Consider the following 20,536-nt stretch of genomic DNA (forward strand, 5'->3'; position numbering starts at 1 on the left):
TGCTCTTAAAATGACAGATGCAGGATGCAGATCTGTTTCCTCTGCAGAGAAGCCTTCCCTCTTACCTGGAAAATCCTCCATTAGAACAGCAACCCACCAAGGTGTGACACACCTGGCTGTTAGAGGGGACGGGAGACGGCGGACTGATTGGTTCACTGCATGTTACGCCCAAAACACAGCCGGGACTAATGAAGAGACTCAGGACAAGCCTTTAGAGCCAGGAGCCTGGAGCAAACAGACTTTTTCTGCTGTTAAAATAGTAGAAGTGGACTTCCCAGAATTTCCCTGGTTGGGGATCAATAAAGTATATCTACCTATCTATCTATCTTGCACACTGAATGAGCTGCACCGAGCTCTGCAGACCAGGAGCTCAGATTGTTAAAATAGAGCCGTGGTGTTTTACTGTGTCACAGGAAGATGTTTCAAGTGTGTTTAGATAACAACCGAGAAATCAAGCCTTCAGCTTTCAGTCTCTCTCCACCGGGTCACACAGCGACCTCTGACCCCGGGTTCAAAACACCAGAATCATCACTGAACCAACATTAAAATCCTGAGTGATATTTAATGTCAGGAGTGTAATGAGAGACAGGAGGGAGAGAAAGGTAAAAGGTCTGATGTTGGTGAGTCCGCCTGCTCGCTGCTCTGTAGGAGACGTCACCTCCTGGGTTCTGGAGGAGATTTCCCACCAGAAATCACTTTGGTCCAGTTTGGGAGAATCTGCAGCGTCTCAGTGAGGGAGAATGGGCCAGAAATTGTGATTTAGATCCTGTGACAGGTGCAGTTTTACCTAAAAATCTTCCCCAGCACATCTTAAACATCATAATCAGAGTTGTTTTTGGCAGTCAAGTGATTTATTCATACGTGAAATTGCAGTTGGAGATATAATTTTGCACGAGGTAGTTCAATCTACTTTCTTCGAGTGACTAAAGTTTTTCTTGAGGGTGTCTTTGCCGCAGTGCAACTCCCCTCTGTAACATGTTTGTGATGGCCGGAGCAGCAGCTGCCTTGCTCCAGGGCGAGGCAGGCTGACCCGAACACCTCCGGCCCTCACGTCCACGTCAAAGAAATCTCTTCTCTGTTTTACAATCTGCTGGCCGGCAAAAAATCCACTTCATTACCATAACAATTTTAACTGCGAGGGTGGAAGCAAAGTGAGGTGGGAACAATCGTATTGTTTCTCCCCCCCTACACACTCTCTCTCTCTCTCTCTCCCTCTCTCTCTCTCTCTCTCTCTCTCTCTCTCTCTCTCTGTCTTTTTGTTATTGACAGCCCACTCAGACCCCGGGTGATGATGACCCTTTCCGGGGGCGAGCGAGAAATCCAGAGCGGGTAACTTTGGTTTGGACGGCCAAACGTTAGGCTGCGGCCACATCAGGAAGCCTCTCCTCTCTCTCTCTCTCTGCCTCGATCTCTCTCTCTCTCTCTCTCTCTCTCTCTCTCTCTCTCTCTCGATCTGCCTTGAGGGAGACGAGGCCCGGGGAAGCAGCGACTTGGTTGGACCCAGGAGAAAGGAGGAAGCCCTTCGCTGCAGGTGAAAGTGAGTTTAATCCTTGTGTGTTTGTCACATGGTGCTGTGAAACAGTTTGGGGTGAAGCCGAGGGTAAAAATCTGTATTTTGGGTGTAAATTCACAGGATGAACCATCCCTACGTTGTGTTAAACTGATAGAAATGAAATCAGAATGGGTGCCTGTGAGGGGGAATCCCTGCAAGCTACCACTGCTCAGAAGATTTAACGCACTTTTCTTCAGATTAGTTGTTGGTTGCCTCCTGATAATTAATGTTCTAGCTGTATTTTGCGTTTGCCATTGCACGTCACTGAGTATGACATGAGCTGCGTGCTTGTGTGTGGCAGAGAAGTACATACAGGCCTCGTTTACACAGAGATACTTCAAAATATCTTCTAAAATACCCGGAAGATTTTCAGTCCGTTTTGTGCAAGAGAAATTATTTAGACATGTTCGAGGCCTGTTAGACACGTACACACACCTGCCTGATCAAAAGAGAAATAAGGCAAAATATTGTTTTGTATAGATTTTTTTAGAATTATTATTATTTGCAAAAGATTGAGTTTCCAGGCATTTGATCTTAACATTCAGAATCTGTAAAATGATTCATTTATGGAATACAATTTAGTGCATTATGGAGGTGAAAAATATAAACAAAAGCTTGTTTAAAAATGTCCTGCTGGATGCACACTTAAACATGTGAATGTACTGAAACTGTTATCTTTTTTTTTCTTTTTGTTTAAATTTTATTATTTTTTTTACTAATTTATCATTTCATAATAGTACGCGCTGTAGTTGATGTCTTCAGATTTGCGGATGTTTGAAATGAAACTCTCAATTTTGTGTGAATTTGCATGAATTTCAGCAGATTAGAGTGAAAATCCCTCAGTGCAGTTTCCTCCTGAGATTTTTCTGAGCGCGGTGATGTTGAGCACGTGGCTGCACTGCCAACTTCAGTTTCCTAATTTGTTATAACACACATTTAAAAAAAAAAAAATTCAATGAGAAACGTGGGACTGGAATGAAAGGATTTAAAAATTAAAAGCAGCATTTGGCTTCAGTCCTGCCATATTTTATTTTCGATGGCAGCCTCAGCATCCCCTCTCGCCACCGTTCCCATGTTTTTCGTGGGTTTTTTTGGCAAGTTTGCCTATAATTCTGAATCACGGTGGGTTATACATAGACTCTTTGTGCCATATATTCCTAAGTTAAAAAAAAAAAAAAGCAAACTGCACAGCACATGCACTCTTACGCTATCCACTATCTTTTATACCATTTTGTGCTTCTGCAGGAACACTGTGAACACTTTCAAGTGATTTGGATATATTGTCACACCACCAAAATAGCTATTTCAACACAAAAAGGCATTTTATATTTACATTTCCGCAGTGGTTTCAAAAAATAACCTAAATTTGGTTTGGACTGGAGATGCTGAACCCTCCAAAAGCCAATTAGCCTCATTTTAACAGGCAGTTAGCAGCATCGGACAAGCTCTCAGTAACGGACGACACATCCTGGGTGCCAGAGATATTGTTGAAACCATTCATGGCTGCTCGGCCCTCATTGATGTGTGTGTCTATTATCCAACACTCAGCAGTCAATACATTTCCCATGAATATGCAATCGCCTTTATTGACGGCCGGGGCAGAGGTTTGTGCCCCACATCGCCCAAACGTCCCAAACCCCGATCGTCTGACAGAGCTTCCTCCCAAAATCACCTACCAGTTAAAAAAAAAAAAAAAAAACAGTGCTGGTGCCATATCAGGATGACTGATTGTACTTTTTTAAAATTAATCCAAACCCTCCGTTCACAGTTGTCAAACAGTTAAACAATATCTACTGTTTTAACATGGGCAACAGTGAAAATTCACATATTAGATTGGAGATTACAGTCTCAACTTTGACTGATAAATGTCAGGCGATTATGTTTTCAAACTTTTTTTTTTTTATTGCTTTTATTGTGCAAATAAACAAATAAACAAACAAACTTATATTTGGAGCTTTTCACAATAAAACTCATTTTCACCCCAAACATGAAAAACTCTGATCATCTGATGGAGGTTCCTCCCAAAATCAGATATTTGAAAATCACCTATTGGTTTTGAAAGAGTGTTGGAACCACATCAGAGTGACTTATACTTTTTTTTTCTTAGTAATCTAAATTTGTGTATGTCGCATTTCACAATAAAACTGTTCATTTTCACCATAAACCTGCAAAACCCTGATCATCTGCTGCAGGCAAAACCAAAACAGTCATATCCTTCCAGCATTTCAAATGCTCAAACTGTCTTTACGCTTAATGATGGCACAAAATGAAATGATTTATTCTTCTTATTAAGGCCTTTGGTGACAAAATGATCCAACCTTTACAGACCAATACAGTCGAATCTACAAATAATAAAGATCATGTTACTGTTTCTTCAAATCTGGATATTAGACTTTCAGAGTGAGAGATTTTTTTTTTTTTTTTTTTTGCCATCCAGAGCCTTGATCATCCTCTCTTACACTCTTCAGTATTGATTTCCACAAGCAAAAAAAGTACAAAGAAGACAAAAAAATAAAAGAAAGATTATAAAACAAGATGAAACTTTATTGATCTTTGTGGGGAAACAGGCCTGAAGCAAAGAAAAACAGGATCTAAGGACAAGACGGAGGTGAAAACACACGCAGCATCTGATGTCAGCGCTATAGGAGGAAACGTACAGATCAAAGTGTGGAGAAAAAAAAAAGGCAGCTCTGGTGTGTAAACGGAGCGTCGTGAGGGAGGAAGGAGGTGAAATATGTGCAGGATGAGGCGCTCGAGGAAGATGAGCGAAAATGTAACAAATGTTTTCAGGAAAGAAGAAAAGGAAAGCGTTTCTTTGCTGACGACTGTGTGCTTCCATGATTAAATCTATTTATTTGGATTAAAGTGTAACTAAAACCCTGTGTTCGCTGCACGGCCTGCAGAGGTAAACACAGTCAGCAGGCAGTAAACCAGGCGGTAAACATCTCCCAAAGTGTTTTCAGGAGGGAGGAGAGGGACACCTACAGCTCGGGTCGACACCCGTGAATTTTCGATATTACAAAAGCGCCGTTTCACATGAGGCCTCGCGGGTCAGGAGGCTCGCTCGGAGAACTGACGACGGCGTGAAAACTCTCAGCTCGAGCTCGAGAAAAGAAACAGGGAAAAAAAAAAAAAAAACAGAGAGGAGCAGCTGTGTTGTTTCTTTTTTTGTGTTTTTTTTTTTTTTTTTGTGGCGAGGTTTGGGTGCAGAAGGGAAAGGAGGGCGGCAGGCGGCAGGCAGGCCGGCCGGCCCGGGACGGCCGACGCTCGCGGACCAAGACAAAGATCCATATTAACAAAAAGCGCAGATGACAGATGATTAATCGGCGTGGTGGGGTCTGCGGAGCCACCGGACCCCCGGCTGACACCCCGAGCCTCCAAACACAAAACCACAAACCCCCCTGAGCCTCGGCGGGCCGCAGGAGCGTGGGCGAAGGGTGGAAGCAGGGCACCGTCCCCACGGAGCAGTGTGTGTGTGTGTGTGTGTGTGTGTGTAAGTGTGATAGATTGTGTGTGGGTTTGTGTGGGACACGCAGCGACAGAGACAGCAAAGGAGTGTATGTGTGTGTGTTTGTGTGTGTGTGTGTGTTTGTGTGTGTGCATGTGTGTGTGTGTTTGAGAGATTCAGAGCGAGAGATAGTGTGTGTCTGTTTGCATGAGTGTGTGAGACTCAAAGAAAGAGCAAAACTGTGTGTCTGTGTGTGTGTGTGTGTGTGTGTACATGCAAGTGTGTGAGGGGGTGTTTATTAGATAGATTCAGAGTAGGACTGAGTATGTGTGTGTGTGTGTGTGTTCCTCAGTGTGTGCATGTGTGTATTCTTTGCAGTGTGTGCTTGTGTTGTGTGAGAGAAAGATAGGAGTGTGTGTCTGTGTGTGTTAGAGCGCGCATCAGAGTGTGTATGTTCTGTGAGCTTGTCATTGTGTATGTGCGTGCACGTGTGTGCTCACTGGAGTGTGTGCGTGTGTGTGTGTGTGTGTGTGTGTGTGTGTGTGGATGCATCAAACCCCCATCTGCCACAGGGTGGGCGGCTCGCCACACAACGACAATACACACCAACATTTTTGTAACTGTGGGCGTTCAAAAGGCTGAGAGCGGGCAAGCGAGAGAGAGAGAGGGAGGGAGAGAGAGGGAGAGAGAGAGAGAGGGAGAGAGAGAGAGCGATGTGATGTTCCCTCTCTCTCTCTCTCTCTCTCTCTCTCTGATCTGGAGGCTTCAGTTTGCTGGAGTTTCTCTTCGGCACATTAGAAAATCCAGCAGAGATCAGCCTCATGATGTGAAGGACCGGCGCGGCGGAGCCATATTCTGACTCGATGTTTGGTCGTATTTTTCCATTTTCACGCCAAAAGCCGACACAGATTCGGCCTCTTGCTTTCAGAGTCTCCCTCCAGCAGAGCGAAGCAGAAAAAAACACTTTCACATCTGACCTGAAAGCATCCAAACTGTCTTTCACTGATCACAGCGACGTAGAGAACCACCGCACGCCTTTTATTAGACAGTGTTATTCCTGTTTATATACCAAGGCCAAGAACTGAGAGATGCTGAGAGCGTAAAGGACCAGCCCAGTGATTCTGAATGTTTCACCTGTTTAGCACAACTCCCCCACAGTTTACATGTCAGCGTTTATCAAATCATGCTGGGAACTAAAGATTCCACAACACAGAGTCTAAATGTGAATCTGATAATGTTTTGCTTCTGCGGCGAACAAAGTCCTCCACATTCACAAACCACACAGCTGATGATTGGCTGTGGAAAGCAAAATGTTTCCCCTCTTAGGGACTATTTTCCCCGGCGGAGGAGGAGGAGGGAGTGTTTTTTTCACTCCGCCCCCAATTTGAAAAAGAAGTCCTGAAAAGCCAACAGTGCTGCTGCTTTTAGGAAAACTCATGTGGAGGACTTTATTGGGCTGATGGAAAACTGGAGTGAAGAAAGTGTGAAGGCTCTGAAAGTTCATGTTCATATCGTAGTGGGATGAGTGGAAACCAGCGGCTGGAGGAAAGGGAGGAGGAGTGATGTGGCAGCTCTGAAACCCCACCGCTCGCTCTGGGAGGAGAGCAGCAGGAATCATTTGTAGAGATTACGCTGAATATGCAGAATCACTGGGACGGTCCTTTAAAAATCCTCCAGTGAAGCGGCTCCCAGCTCTTCCATGATTACCTGGTCTGTTAACATGAGGCTGTGTGAAAGGTGCCTTAAAGTCCCACTCCACTCAAAAATGTGTTTTTCTTCTGTCTCTGTCCTAAAATCTGTGAGCTCAACTCTCCTGACTGCACCTGCTCTCAGTTTGTCACTAGAGGTGTTTCCACACTCCTCTGCTGAAGGTGGAGGTGTGTGTGTGTGTGTGTGTGTGTGAGATTCAGGCAGACCATGGGTCACAAACCCCACAGCCAATCAGCTGTCAGCTGACGGGGCGCTGCTTTGCATATCATCAGCAGCAGCTCTACCGGTTGTTTTTGTTTTTTATCAACAAGACCAACTCAAAGTGGCAGCTTCACATGAACAGTATTAGCATAACTAAGAGATTTTCTGAAAAAAAAAAAAAAAATCATATCGCTATTTGTATATTTATAAGTCCATGCATACTTAATGAGTGCAAGGTGCAGAGTTATATCTAAACTGTAACAAGGCATGAAGGGATGTTATTTCATGAAAAAACCTAAATATGTAATTTTAATGAACAGACATGATGATTTTTAGAGGTTTAATCACTGGGATGGGAACTTTCAACAGAGAAAAAACAGAGAAATAAAGGAAATAAAGCATTTAATTGCAGATTGCTTGCAATAGGGCTAAGAAATCATTGATTTTCCAGAAACATCACCCTCTGAATCTAAATTTGAAATTTAGTCGTCCAGTTTGTGAATCTCTCAGAGACAGCAGCTCTTGATCTGGATTTCCCTCGTACCTGCACGTACCTGTGTCTTATTCTTTGTGCACATTTATATTTATGTTGTTTTATTTCATGTGCCTCTGTGTTAACGAGTAATGACTTAATCAAGAGCTGTTGATGCAGGCATAAAGAGGAGCGTGGCCTCAGTGGTGGTTTACTCTTCATCAGCTCTTGGTGCTGCCACCTCTGGTTCAGCTGAACAACATCAGCTTTACTCGTCAGGCACCAAGAAAATCTGACTCAAGAGTTCAGATTAGGGCTGCAACAAACGATTATTCCCATTGTCAGTCAAGCTATTGAATATTTCCCTGTTAACCAATTACCAGTTCATCTGTAAAATGTCAAAAACATAAAGAAAGATGCCAATCTCAAGTTTGCAGTGATGACATCAAGCTGCTTGAACAGCACCCGAGAAACGTTTTAATTGAATAAAGATTTTTTAAAAAAGCAGAAAAACAAGCAAACCTCAACAGTGATGAAGCTGGAGGAAGAGTTTGGAGTTTTTACTTTATGAATAACTATAAATAAAATGTTCAAGTACTTATCTAAATCATAATCCGTTAATTTTCTGTTGATCAGTCTTATCAGCACTAGTTCACCTACACGTGGAGTTCAGTGCTTTTGGATTTGGTTTCAGATCTGAAATGTAAAAAACAAAATAAACATGACTCCATGCAGCTTTTTGCTGTTCACACTGAGCAGCAAATGCTCTTCCCTTGTTCATTCAATGTCATGTCACCCCCACTTCCTTTAATATTTTCAGAATCGAGCCAAGCAACATCTTTACTTGCCCACAAATCTTTATGAGATGAATGTATAGTTTCCATCCTAATAATTAGTGTCAATTTTTTTTTTTTTTTTTAAAAAAGGCCCTTCAAAAAGAAAATACTTGTGTTTTGCTGAAAACACTTTTGATTTTGGTATATTTTGGAGGATGATAGTTGTACATCACTACTTATAACTGGACTTTAAGCCATAAAACCAAAATGCATTCAGATCCACATGGTCCTGCTGTCTGTCCATCATCTATCATCTGTCTGCTTCTCTCTCTTCTCATAGGAAATGCATATAATCATCAGTGTGTTCCACATTATCAGAGTCCTCGTGACTGAAATTTTACCCACTGTCTATAGGCTCCATACTGCTGCTATACCAGACAAAATCATACATCACATAGAGATCAGACGGCTCAGTTTCTGTGAGACTTGAGCTTCTGAAATGTAATAATGACTTTATTAGACTTGTCTTCATGGCCTCAGGGGTCAAAAATCTCACTTAGCACACAAGTGAGCTGGAAACATTCAGTTCAGGGGAGAAAAATGTTTTTTTTTTTAAATTGTGAGCTTGTATTGCATTTGTGCGTGGCCTGAAACTATTATCTGCTTCTGTCTTTTTAAAATTAGAAAAGTTCGAATAGGCTGTAAGTCTGCTGCACTCCATCAGCTGCAAATTTCAAATAAAATGTATTATTTTGTCGATGTTTTCAAGCCTTTTTTCAAAGCATCAGAAGTGGACGCATCACCGCTCAACTTATTATAGACTTAATTGTTAACAGATGTCAGTCAATAGTCAGTGATGACTTCAAGCTGTCTGTCAACATAATTTTTTTCCCCAAAAAATAACTCAGCAATGTACAAAAAAAAACTGAGCATTTAAAATTCAAACAGTTTTATTGAGCATATACACAAGTAGAGAATAACCAACCATAACATTCAAAGCACAAATAATATGTACAGTTTGAGGAAACAAAAATCAAATAAAATCTCATAATTACAATAACAATAGGGCTTCGCACTGTTCCAGTGCTCGGGCCCTAATTACAAGCTCATTAAATATATAGGACCAGATAACAGCAGCAATACGATTTTCTGAAGTTGAGGTTGTTGTTTGTTTTCTGTGCAGGCTATACATCTTGATCAACACTAATGACTAAATTGCATTTTTGCCCACATCTTTTTTTTTTTTCCTTTTCTTTTCTTTTTTTTTTTTTTTTTCTCCAATTGATTCCTGGAAGACAAAGAGCCCGTTGAGCATTAGGAAGCGCAACGCGGTGAAGCGCCTATAAAAGAGCAATAAGCTTTTCACGGGAGTGGAATTATATCATTATTCTATTACTAATGACCCCATATATCTGAGCGGGGCCAACAATAGCAGGCTCAGTTCAAAGCTGCTCCTGACAAGGCGGACGGGAAACAAATAGCCGGAGCGGTGTGTGTGGGCTCTCCTGGCGCTCAGACAAGATCGTGTCAGTCGGTAACACGATTTCCCCGGATATCAGCCATATAAGCAGAAAGAGTTCCTCTCACTTCACCGGATAAACCCATTTATGGAGAGTGTGTGACCGGAATTCCGAATGATGGCGCTTTCATTAATTAATTTATTTATTTACAGGAGAGAGGGGGAGAGACAGGGGTGCAGGAGCGCGTGCTATCCTGCAAAAAATGTTTAACGTTAAAAAGCCGATCTAGGTGCATGTATCTGCTGCAAATGTGCACGGATTTAATTAGTGCGTGTAATTTCGAAATTTGCCCTTCATTAATGCCGTCATTGCGCCGTCCAATCCTATTTCTGGAGTTCCCTTTTTTTAACGCGCAAGTCCTTATTTGGTGAATGACGTAACGGGGGAACCGGAGATTCCCTTTATAACCTTACCGCCGCGTCCCGGCTCTATTAGACGAGATGAGAGGCGGAACAGACAAGGGTTAAAAAGATAAAAATAAGGCAGAGGTGTGTTGTGAAATGGTTGAGAATTAGACGGAGAATCGGGGGAATTATCAGGACATCACAGCCACAGACTGGTTTGAGGTATCAGGCTGAAGTCGCCCGCTCCCCGTCCCAAAGGCAGCAACATGACCGCAAAAATTGTTGATGAAGTTTCTGCATCTCTCAGCGGCATTGTAGGCAGTGTTCCTAAGGACATGTACTCAGTGGAGGGGGGTTTGTCTGCAGAGACGTCGATTGTGTTTAAACAGGAGTCTGTAGGCGAGGAAGAACATGGCAAGTCAAATGAAGACGAAGGGGGTAAGAATTTGTATAATTATATATCGGGATGCGAGTCTCGCCGTGTAAAATGTTGATAAAAAAAAAATCGAACTCGTTTCAACATTAATTTAGGTTGAAAACTGGAAATCGAAATGAAAAAGAATGTGGCAACAACTGGTTGTCGTGAAAGAATGAAAATAAACTTCTACTTGCAGAAAACATAACATTTACTGTCCTGCGCAAAAAGTCAGAAATCGCAGAAAACACACTTTGTAATGTGATGTGTGCCGAAGTACCCGAACCTTTAAACGCACTAAAAGCACATCATAACTTGTTGTAACTTATTGTATTTTTCTGTATTTCGCAGGTGATATTTTGTTCGACGAGAAGAGCGCACCTGAGCAGCCTTTCCAAGGTAACCTGACGCAGTACGTGGCAACTTTACGCACGCACCCCGTGGCGTTTACCGGCAGGTTCTCGGTGGATTCCAGAGGTGCGGACGGACAGTGGACCCCCGGGGACATTATCAACGTGGTAAGTGCTGATATTACCACCCCGGGACCGGCCGTGGGGTCTGGATCCCCGTCAGCATCGCCCAACATTTACGCAGGCGGAGACGCAGCGGACGCGGGGGACGGCGCCATGGCGCACGGCCAGCCGGACATCAGCCACATGTACGCGACTCCTCATACGGCTCCGTCGTACTCCTGCAGCGGGGAAATGTACCAGGACCAGTCGGCGGGGGGTTACCTGGCCACCTCCACCTGCGCCGTGTCCTACCACCCGCCTCCGTCCTACAGCTCCGCGCCCAAACCGTCTGTGGACGGCACCGCGCTGCTCTCCATCATGCCCGAGTACGGAGGCTTCTACCAGCAGAACTGTCAGAGAGACATCCAGGCAGCTTTCCCCGAGAGGAAATCCCTCCCGTACCCGCTAGACTCTCTGCGGGTGCCGCCGCCTCTCACGCCCCTCAACACCATCAGGAACTTTACACTCGGTGCGCCATCGCCGGCCGCCGAGGGCCCCATGGCCGCCGCTTTCACCAGCCACCAGAACCTGCCGCTCAGACCCATCCTCAGACCCAGGAAGTACCCGAACCGACCGAGCAAGACGCCCGTCCACCAGAGGCCGTACCCGTGCCCGGCAGAGAGCTGCGACCGGAGGTTCTCCCGGTCGGACGAGCTGAGCCGGCACCTGCGCATCCACACCGGGCACAAACCCTTCCAGTGCCGAATCTGCATGCGGAGCTTCAGCCGCAGCGACCACCTGACCACCCACATCCGCACACACACCGGGGAGAAACCGTTCTCCTGCGACCAGTGCGGCCGGAAGTTCGCCAGGAGTGACGAGAGGAGGAGGCACATGAAGATCCACCTCAGACAGAAGGAGAAGAAGGCCTCCTCGTCCTAATGTCACCCTGCCGCGTCTGACCCTGAGCCATCTGAGGGTCACGCAGAAACATGGGTGTCAAAAACAGCCTCCCACGACCAAACTGTGTCCAAATTTAATCTTGTATTTTTTCATTATCAAGGAGGGTAAAAAAAAAGTCAAGTAAATTCACCAGAAATCTATTTGGAAGCCATATCTAAAAAAGTTCCCCTCAGGGATGATTCAGGACAGAAGTTCCCTTTCAGCTGTTTGGTCAACTCTTATTTATCAAACCGACCAAATATCATCATCCTGTCACACCTCTGTCATTTCTCCACTTTGTCCCCACACATTTCATCCACAGACGTGGGGGTTTGGAGGTTCTGCTGGTGAAGGACAGCCTATCAAATGCAGGGACTTTGTCATACAGCTTTTATGAGGTTTAATGAACGGATGTGCTGAACGTTGTGAACTGCTGAATATTAAGCCATTAACACTGGATGTCAGGATTTCAGAGTTTCAGACTGTGTGCGCAGGCATGTGCCAAACTGCTGCAGCTTTAGTGCTCTGTGGCAAGCCATTGTGTCTACTGTGTGTGTGCGCTTCATGCTCTCAGGGATTCAATATAACTCAGACTGCAGGATGGGGACAGATTTAAGAAAATGAAAAAAGAAGATTTGGGTCAGCTGGGTGTGAAAGATGTGAGAGGGAAGGTTTGGCAACTGCACAGCCTTCTATTTTGATGTTTTTTCACACTGGTAATTAAATGCAGTATTTAAGGTCTCACAGGGGAAATTAATTAATAAACCTGTCAGCATCAGAAAACAGTGAGGTAATTATAATGGAACACATCACCCTTTAAAGGAATACTACAATGTTTTGTGAAAGATAGCTTTTTCTCTGGCTTCCCCAGACTGAGACCAGATGTTGGACACCATTTCCGCCTCTGTTCGTCCAGTGGTTCAGTTCCTGTGGGTATCATGTTGTGTTAGCTTAGCATAAAGACTTGAAGTCTATGGGAGTCATTAGCCTGGCTCTGTCAAAGTGAAAAAATAAAGCTTCCAGCAGCTCTGAAGCGGTCTGATTCACACAGTGGATCAAATCCATTTCAGTCCACATGATCCACTGTGTGAATCAGACCGCCTCAGAGCTGCTGGAAGCTTTATTTTTTCACTTTGACGGAGCCAGGCTAACGACTCCCATAGACCTCAAGTCTTTATGCTAAGCTAACACAACATGCTACCCATAGGAGCTGAACCAGTGGGCGTCCAGAGGTGAAAATGGTACCAAACATTAGTCTCAGTCTGGGGAAGTCGGGAAAAAAAGGGGATTTCACCCAAAATGTTGGGGTGTTTCTTTGAAAACGTGCTGACTTCACAGTGGTGCAGTGCATTAAGGGGGGATTCCATCAACACTTTCACATTATGCACTCTGTTTTTGCCTCACACACACACACACACACACACACACACACACACACACACACACACACACATTCATTTCTCAACTCAGAATCAGTATCATTTGTAAAAGAAAGAGTCTAAAGTGGCGGAGGTGTGATTTCAGATGCCAACCAATCACCGGGTTTGTTCTCTAACTGTTGCAGTGCTGATAAAAATGTGTCTAGATAGTGTGTGTGTGTGTGTGTGTGTGTGTGTGTGTTCATGGTAACGAGTCAGGTTCACTCCACATCCTCAGCAGAGTTGGGGATGTTATGTTTTACCTGTGCAGGTGTTCCCCAGGCGGTCCGGGTCACCCTGAAGGGAAACTCCCCCTCAGATCCTGTTTCACTGTTGTGTCGTCGGTCTGCCATGTTCCCTTTAACCCAGCAGCTGTTTTGCAAAGTGATGTGTTGTAACTGTTGTTATTTTTTTGTTTTTTGGGGGGTTCCCAGAATGCCTTTCAACTGGTGGGAGAGGGATTGAGAGCTTGTTGCAGTATCTGAGAGGAATAATGTATGAGCAAGAGAGTTTTTTTTTTTTTTTTTCACTTTTGGTTGAGTGTGTAAGTGAGAGCGACCTCCCTTCACTCGATCCACCACCTGGCTTGCTGCTGCATTGCATTCTGGTCATTGGAGGCCGCAGCATTGCATTCTGGTCTTTCCGCCGCTCCCGTGTGGTTGTTGAACGTCGGTGCAAATGCAAAATGGCGGCTCTGGAGAGAAGGTCTCGCTCTGTGACTGTGAGGGACTGACAGCAAAACCTGGCCATGTTTTACATCCTGAGACATTTTCTGATATCAAACTCCACTGGGAATATCTGGACGTGATGTCACCTCGTCTGTGATTGGCCAGTTCTCCACAGAAAAAAAAAAAAAAATCATCATCAAACAGCAGTATGGGCCCAGAAATGCCATGTATACTAGCATTGTTTTTTTTTTTTTTAAGTGTTTCCTACAGGTTTCTTTCAGGCCTGACTTAAAGCCCTAATGATCGTCGTGGTGTCAGTCTTCAGAGTTACAGGATTAGCCGTGCACGTCACACACCGCCAGGATGTTAACGGTGACCGACTGATGCATTTTATAAACTCGCATAATGTGCAGCTACTGGTTTGTGCTCCTCCATCTCTGGCCTGAAGACACGAGAGGAGACAAACCAAAACCTTTCAAACTTCATGCAAAAAAAAAAAAAAAAAAAAAACTGCCTCAGCTGAGAAATGAGAGCTGCTTCTCCTTCAAACTGTGGAAAAGAGTTTAACTTTCAGGTTTTGTAACAACTCGTCCTAACTGAGGCCACACAAATCTATTTTTCTCTCCTGTTTGCAAAAGTAAAATATTTTGTCCTCAAAATTGGAGACTTTTTGAATGCCTGAATAGACAAACTGAGAGGAAATTGCGTGGAGCTTCAGTGGTGAAGGACACGAGCTGAAAGAAACAGACAACCGAGACATGAACTGTGGAAAAGAGGGAGTGACTTTGCATTAAGAGGACGGTGTTATAATTCTGTGGACATTCAGAGAATAATGTGAAGAATTTGAGTCACTCCACCAACCAACCTGCCATTCAAAGAGTCACTTCATGTAGAAAACTCTGCAAAACTAAACTTTGCACAACTGGATTTGAAGATTCTGGTCGACGTTGATGCCGATTGTAAACTAAACTGGTGCTTTTTGTTTTTAATTATTTTATTTATTTTTTTGTTTAACCTTTTTTGGCTTCTGATCCCTTAAACAAAGCAAACACCCCCACCCAGGAGTGATTTACCTGCTTCAGGCTCCAGGTGGTTTCATTTGGTTCATTAACTGAGGAGCTGAGAGGCTTAAACCTGCAGAGAGAAACTGGGGATAGATACCACATTCATTTTATAAAGATGTTTCTGTCTGATGCCGTAAATCGTCTCTCAATCCCAGCAAATGTTTTGTGACGCCGACCTCCAGGCGGAGAACCTCCGAAGCCCTCAAAACACAGAAATCACAGGAACTCAGACGATAACGGATTTACGGTGTGTATCCACGTGCAAACAATATTTTTCCACATGACCATCAGCAGATTCGTGTTTCACAGCTTTCTGGACCTGAGAGTTTTTTTTTTTTTTTTTTAAATAATAAAACAGAAATGAAGTGAAGGTTTACAGAGGCAGCTTGACCCTCTGGAGGTGTTTTAAGTCTTTTTTTAACATCTCTTGTCCAAGAAAATATCCCTTCTTTCCATTTTCACCATGAACACAATGAGACATGTGAGCTGGTGAAATCTTAAAAGTCAAGCAAAACCATGACCCAGATGTTAAAATTGGCTTTACAGACGATTTGGGTCAGAGCGTTTGAGCATGTTGAATGTACCGGTCTCTTACTTACTGATTGTTTCCTTTTCTGTTTTTTTGTTTTTACACTTCTCCGTGTGTGTGGAGAGACACTCGCTACGATCCTACCAGCATTTCAGTTTGTTGAATGTCCGATACGGAGCGGCAGAGGGCGGACACTGGACAAGTCACACGTCTGTTTATGTGTTGTTATAATTATTAATTATGCAACGAGTCGAGCACTGAAGTTTTAAAGTTTGTTTTTTTTTTGTTTGTTTTTTTGTTGCTGGACTGATGCTGCTTGCCAATGCAAATAAATGTAGACTTGTAGAGTTGTGGTGTCGCTGGTTTGTGATGTTGTGGTTTGTCCTCAGTGCAGCTCGGTGCTCTGGTGTTGCGTTCAGGGCACACGGGAAGAAACAGAGACGTTTCTTTGACACGACCTGGGAGCGTTCAGGTGTCGAACGGGCTGGAGCGCCCACATCCAGAATGATTAAGACAATTTGATCCAGTGGTTCTCCAACTTTTTCCAATGATGTTCCCCCTTAGAAATACTTTTTCACCCTGACCAGTGCAAAAAAAAAAAAAAAGAATAAGAGAATAGAAAAAAATCCTGTGTGTCAGTGTGTGAACCAACAACCTGATACTGAGCAGATTCTCGTTTGTATTTCTGCTTCTTCTTCACTTCTTCCTTCAACCACTGATCCACTTTCTGGATTTGTTTTGGTCAGAGTGAACAAACGTCCTCGCTCGACGATTTAAAGCACAAACACACACATCTGACACCTTCAGGGAACCCAGAGGGAGAACTGGAGATAAAATGTGCTTTTTCAAACTTAGATTTACAGTGTTTTATTTAACTTATTATAACACAGGCTAATTATTTCAGGAATTATGCATGATTTATATATTTGTTTGGCATTTTTAAAAAAAATCCCCCCTGCAGTACTCCCATGTACCCACAGGGGAACGTGCACCCCGTTTTGAGAACCACTGATTTCAGAGCTAATAAACAAAACAAAGATGGAGCTGCCAGAATAGATGCAAAAGAGATTTATTTGGTTAATAAACAAAAAAGGCCTGTGAATCACCGTGAGTCCAGACTAAAAGATTTTTTTTTTTTTATAATTTGCACCCAAATAAATCTTTCCTTTACTTGAATGTTTTCTGGCGGCTCCATCTCGTCCTGTGTGTTTCGCCCCTGACGAACATCGTAAAGAGCTCGTGTGAATCTAACAGGTCTGAATTTGAGTTACACCTGAACGCAGCGTTAGTGACCAGTCAAAGAAAAAAGCAAAAGATCAGGAGGGACGAAAAATAAAATTGTGAGAGAAAGAAGTCATAGAAAATAAAAGTCAACATTCAGTGTTTAGGCAAAATAAACACCACATTTTATATGAACGGACAGAAAAACCATTACAGGCAAAAACGCATCGATACAGCTTCTGTTCATTTAACAGCGACTGCTCCAGGACAGGATTCTGCACTCAGGCCTGATTTTTAAGTGCTAAGTTGAAGAAACATTATTGCTAACAAAAAGTCATATTTTGCTTTTCCCACAGGAACACCATACAGAGCATATCTAGCGTCAGTCGTTGTTCTGTTTAGAGCAGAAACTGTGTTTAGCAGCAGCGGACAAGTTGAGGTTTGGTTCCAAAATACGACAGATCCATTTCAAACAAACAAACACCTGTCTGAGAAAGGAGTAAAATATTACAAAGCAGTCTATGTTCCAAAACTGAGACTATTTTGTTAGATGAGAAATTAACACTTTAACTGTAATCTGTAATGTTCTCTACTATCATGCTAGCCATCAGTTAAATAGTGCAGCTGTACATTTTGAAATCAAAATCCCCGATTTCTTTCTGCCTTGTTATTCAGTGTGTGGGCACATGCTGCAGCACTAGGAGTTGTCATTTTCACTCTCAAAAGTTTCAAATAAACATAATTGTGTATTTAACCCCAACATGAGCCTTTTTGCAAACGCTGGTTTTCAAAGAAAGACCGCAGCTTCACCAAAAAATGAGAGCCCATCCCGTCCTCCTGCCAAAAAGGGACGGTGCAGGTCAGAATCACACACTTTCCTCATCTTTCAATCCACAGCAAGTCAATCACACACAAGTCAGAGCAGAGTCCTGAGATTCATGCGCACAGCTCTGAGAGGAATGACTTTTACAACCTGTGCATGTCCTGTCGATGTGTTAAAACCTCGATTCTTCTGTTTTTGGGTTATTTTCCTGTTTTCATGTGAGCTGAAGAGGAGCCTGCAGCCCCGGAAGACATTTAGAAAAACACGCCAACACCGTCCGACGAGAGACAGCGAAGAAAAGTCTGGCAAACGCCCGTTTTCCACCTCGCTGCTGTTTCTCGTGCTGCGATCCGTTTAAAATCGCCGGCAGGAAGAGAACAAACATGGTCGCCAATGAAATCCTCTTCGCCCCAAATTATGCCACCATTTGCAAGCCAATTAGCATACGAGTCAGCAACTGTGAGAGCGAGTTTATATTTCTAATTTATACATACAACCATTCACCACACAGGCGTTTTCGAGTGCCATGAGACTGAAAATATAATTTAAAGTGTACTGCAGAGATCATAAACATGTAGTGCTATAACAGGGTTTGACGTGCGTGACGCCATGCCGACATGACACCAGGTAGCTTCCTGCTTGGTTTTCTGACTTTTTCCTGCACAGAGTCACAATTTCTGACTTTCTGGAAAGCAGCAGCAGCAGCAGGAGCCTCTTTATCCCCCACAGTGATAACATCAAGCACTTGGCGGGCGCTTTTAACCATAAACCTTGCAGCATCTTGCACAAATACATCTTTAATGCTTTTCTGGTGTCATGTGAGAAGCTCAAACCTGCAATTCTGATGATTTCCATATTTTGACTTTGACTATAGGGTGCAGAAAACTGTACCACCCTGGGTCTTGTAAATCCCTTTCAAACTGCACTGGATAAGCTCAAACAAGCAAAGTGGTCCAGTAAATAAAGACAATTTCTTCTAGTCTGTAAGAAGTTGATATTTGTTAATACAAGGTTTTCAGCCAGCAATATGTGTCTGCAACAGGATCCAAACCCCAAACCCTGGTTGTGTTAGTGGCCTGTTGTACCTGATAAAACTCTTTATTTTCTGCCACTTCTCCCTCAGTTAGGAAGGTAACCCTGTTCATGCTGCCATTTTCCACCACTTCCTCAAAAAGTCTGATGCTGCATCCATTTCCTTGCTTTCCTCACTGTTGTTACGGCTGTCAATCATCAACACACACTCCCTGCCAACATGCAGTCCTGAGATTTAGTTACTCATAAACTCAGAGGCCTGAACGGCCACAGCGTTCCTGTGGTCTGATGTCTAATCCAGACATTAGACCACAACACACGGGGTGATATCTGGGTTAGGGTTAGGGTGACCCCGGTGACAATGGGGACTGAAAGCAGAGGCAAAACTATAGTGGATGACAGATAGGAAGAAATGCATCATGAAAACACTCCCAGTTCATTCCCAAAACCTGAAAATGAAATTTTTTGGGGGGAGAACAGCAGTAACTGCATGAGATCACCACCATTATCTCCTGTCCTGTATTATTAGTGCAGAAGTGGGTGGTTTACATTGTTTAGTAGCACAGAAACGGGTCTAATTTGTGCTAAAACAAAATCCAGACTTAAGTCCTGACATTCGACCTTTTGAAAAAAAAAAAAAAAAAAAAAAAACAGTTACTGCTGTTTACCTCTGCATAAAGTTATTACCCTGTCACCTAATTCTGAGTGTCAGATATGTAGACTGTATGAAGTTTATACAGTCTATCGTCAGATCTCTTTGGTGTTTATGTTGGTTATGTCATTCTGTAACTACATTCTTGACCATGAAGGAGGCACAGGCTGGCCAACACCGCCTGCAGACTGCACAGCATCACATCCCACTGTCACAAGGTTTAATTAATCACTTAATTGGAGAAGAAATTATCTTTTCGCCCAGTCCAGTCAAGTCCATCCAAAGCGTTGCGAGGCCTTGTGCCCTGACCCGGAGCAGCCTGGGACAGGGGACATTTTGAGGCCGCAGGTCAGTCAGATGCTCAGAGGGAGACCTCCGGGCCGGGGTACGGCTCCCCTCCGCACCAGAAATCGGGAGGCTGCGTGATCTCCATCATCCAGACCTCCTTCTCTTTCTCCTTCGGCGCCTCCTCCGTCGTTTTGCCCTCCGCTTCGGACAAAACCTTGTAATAATGACAGTCCCTGCCGTCGTCCGGGTCGTACGGCGGGGCCAGGATGTCCAGGAAAGCCGTGGGTCCGTCCACGGCGTCGATCTGGTGCAGGTTGTCCCGGTCCGGGCTGAGGACGCACGGCCCGCTCTCCTCCGTGTACTCCCCGGTGGAGCGGAGCACGCAGCGCCGCAGGGCTCCTCTCTGGGCGGGCGGAGCCGCCTGCGGGTCGCCGGCCGGCCGGTCCAGCCTGTCGAAGCAGCTGATCCTGACCTTGCCGTACATGACTTTGAGCATGCCGTGCATCCCCGGGTGGTCGTGCAGCGGGATGGACGCGCCGCTCTTCAGCAGGAACACCCCCATGCTGAACTCGTCCGTCTCGCAGATGTGCATGTAGGTGACCGGGGGAGGCGCGCCGGGGTACGGCCGCGGGGGCACGCCGGCGGCCGGGCAGCTGCCGTCGGCTCGCCGGGGGACGAGTTTCAGGTCCGCCGCTCGCACTTCCGTCAGCAGGCTCTTGAGCTTGCTGTGGTTCTCCTGGAAACTTTTCGCGGCCTCCCCGGCGTGCCGCGGCGGCCTGAAGGTGACCAGAGCCTGGCGGGCGATCCGCTGCACGATGGAGCTCATGCTGCTGTCCCCGGGAATCATACCGAACCGCGACCCGACCGTGCCCGGTGAACACCGCCTGCTAGCGTTAGCCTCCTTCAGCTAGCGCCAAAGCTTGTGTATTGTCGAAGTGACTCACTCGACAGCGGAAAATCACGCGTCTTCCGGTCTGCGAAAGTGGGCGTTAACCCTCAGGGGAGCTGA

The 20,536-nt window shown here is 44.6% G+C and overlaps 2 protein-coding genes across 2 annotated transcripts; one reads left to right on the top strand and one right to left on the bottom strand.

The window, feature by feature from the left end:
* Positions 1 to 10,289: 10,289 nt before the first annotated feature.
* Positions 10,290 to 11,832, top strand: LOC115373043 (early growth response protein 2b-like). Its single transcript, XM_030071273.1, has 2 exons — positions 10,290 to 10,461; positions 10,790 to 11,832. Exons 1-2 carry the CDS (start codon positions 10,290 to 10,292, stop codon positions 11,830 to 11,832), a joined length of 1,215 nt encoding a protein of 404 aa, XP_029927133.1.
* Positions 11,833 to 16,564: 4,732 nt separating this feature from the next.
* On the bottom strand, positions 16,565 to 20,479 carry LOC115373058 (2-aminoethanethiol dioxygenase-like). Its single transcript, XM_030071295.1, has one exon. The coding sequence runs from the start codon at positions 20,372 to 20,374 to the stop codon at positions 19,601 to 19,603; it is 774 nt and encodes a 257-aa protein (XP_029927155.1). The 5' UTR covers positions 20,375 to 20,479; the 3' UTR covers positions 16,565 to 19,600.
* Between the last annotated feature and the right edge of the window lie 57 nt (positions 20,480 to 20,536).

Source organism: Myripristis murdjan, chromosome 15, assembly GCF_902150065.1.
Source record: "Myripristis murdjan chromosome 15, fMyrMur1.1, whole genome shotgun sequence".
NCBI lineage: Eukaryota > Metazoa > Chordata > Actinopteri > Holocentriformes > Holocentridae > Myripristis > Myripristis murdjan.

Excerpts from the sequence above, each read along its gene's own strand:
- LOC115373043 (XM_030071273.1), top strand. The coding sequence starts at position 10,290 with ATGACCGCAAAAATTGTTGATGAAGTTTCTGCATCTCTCAGCGGCATT. Across the intron at positions 10,462-10,789 it reads GTCAAATGAAGACGAAGGGG|GTGATATTTTGTTCGACGAG; the intron begins GTAAGAATTTGT and ends TGTATTTCGCAG.
- LOC115373058 (XM_030071295.1), bottom strand. The coding sequence starts at position 20,374 with ATGATTCCCGGGGACAGCAGCATGAGCTCCATCGTGCAGCGGATCGCC.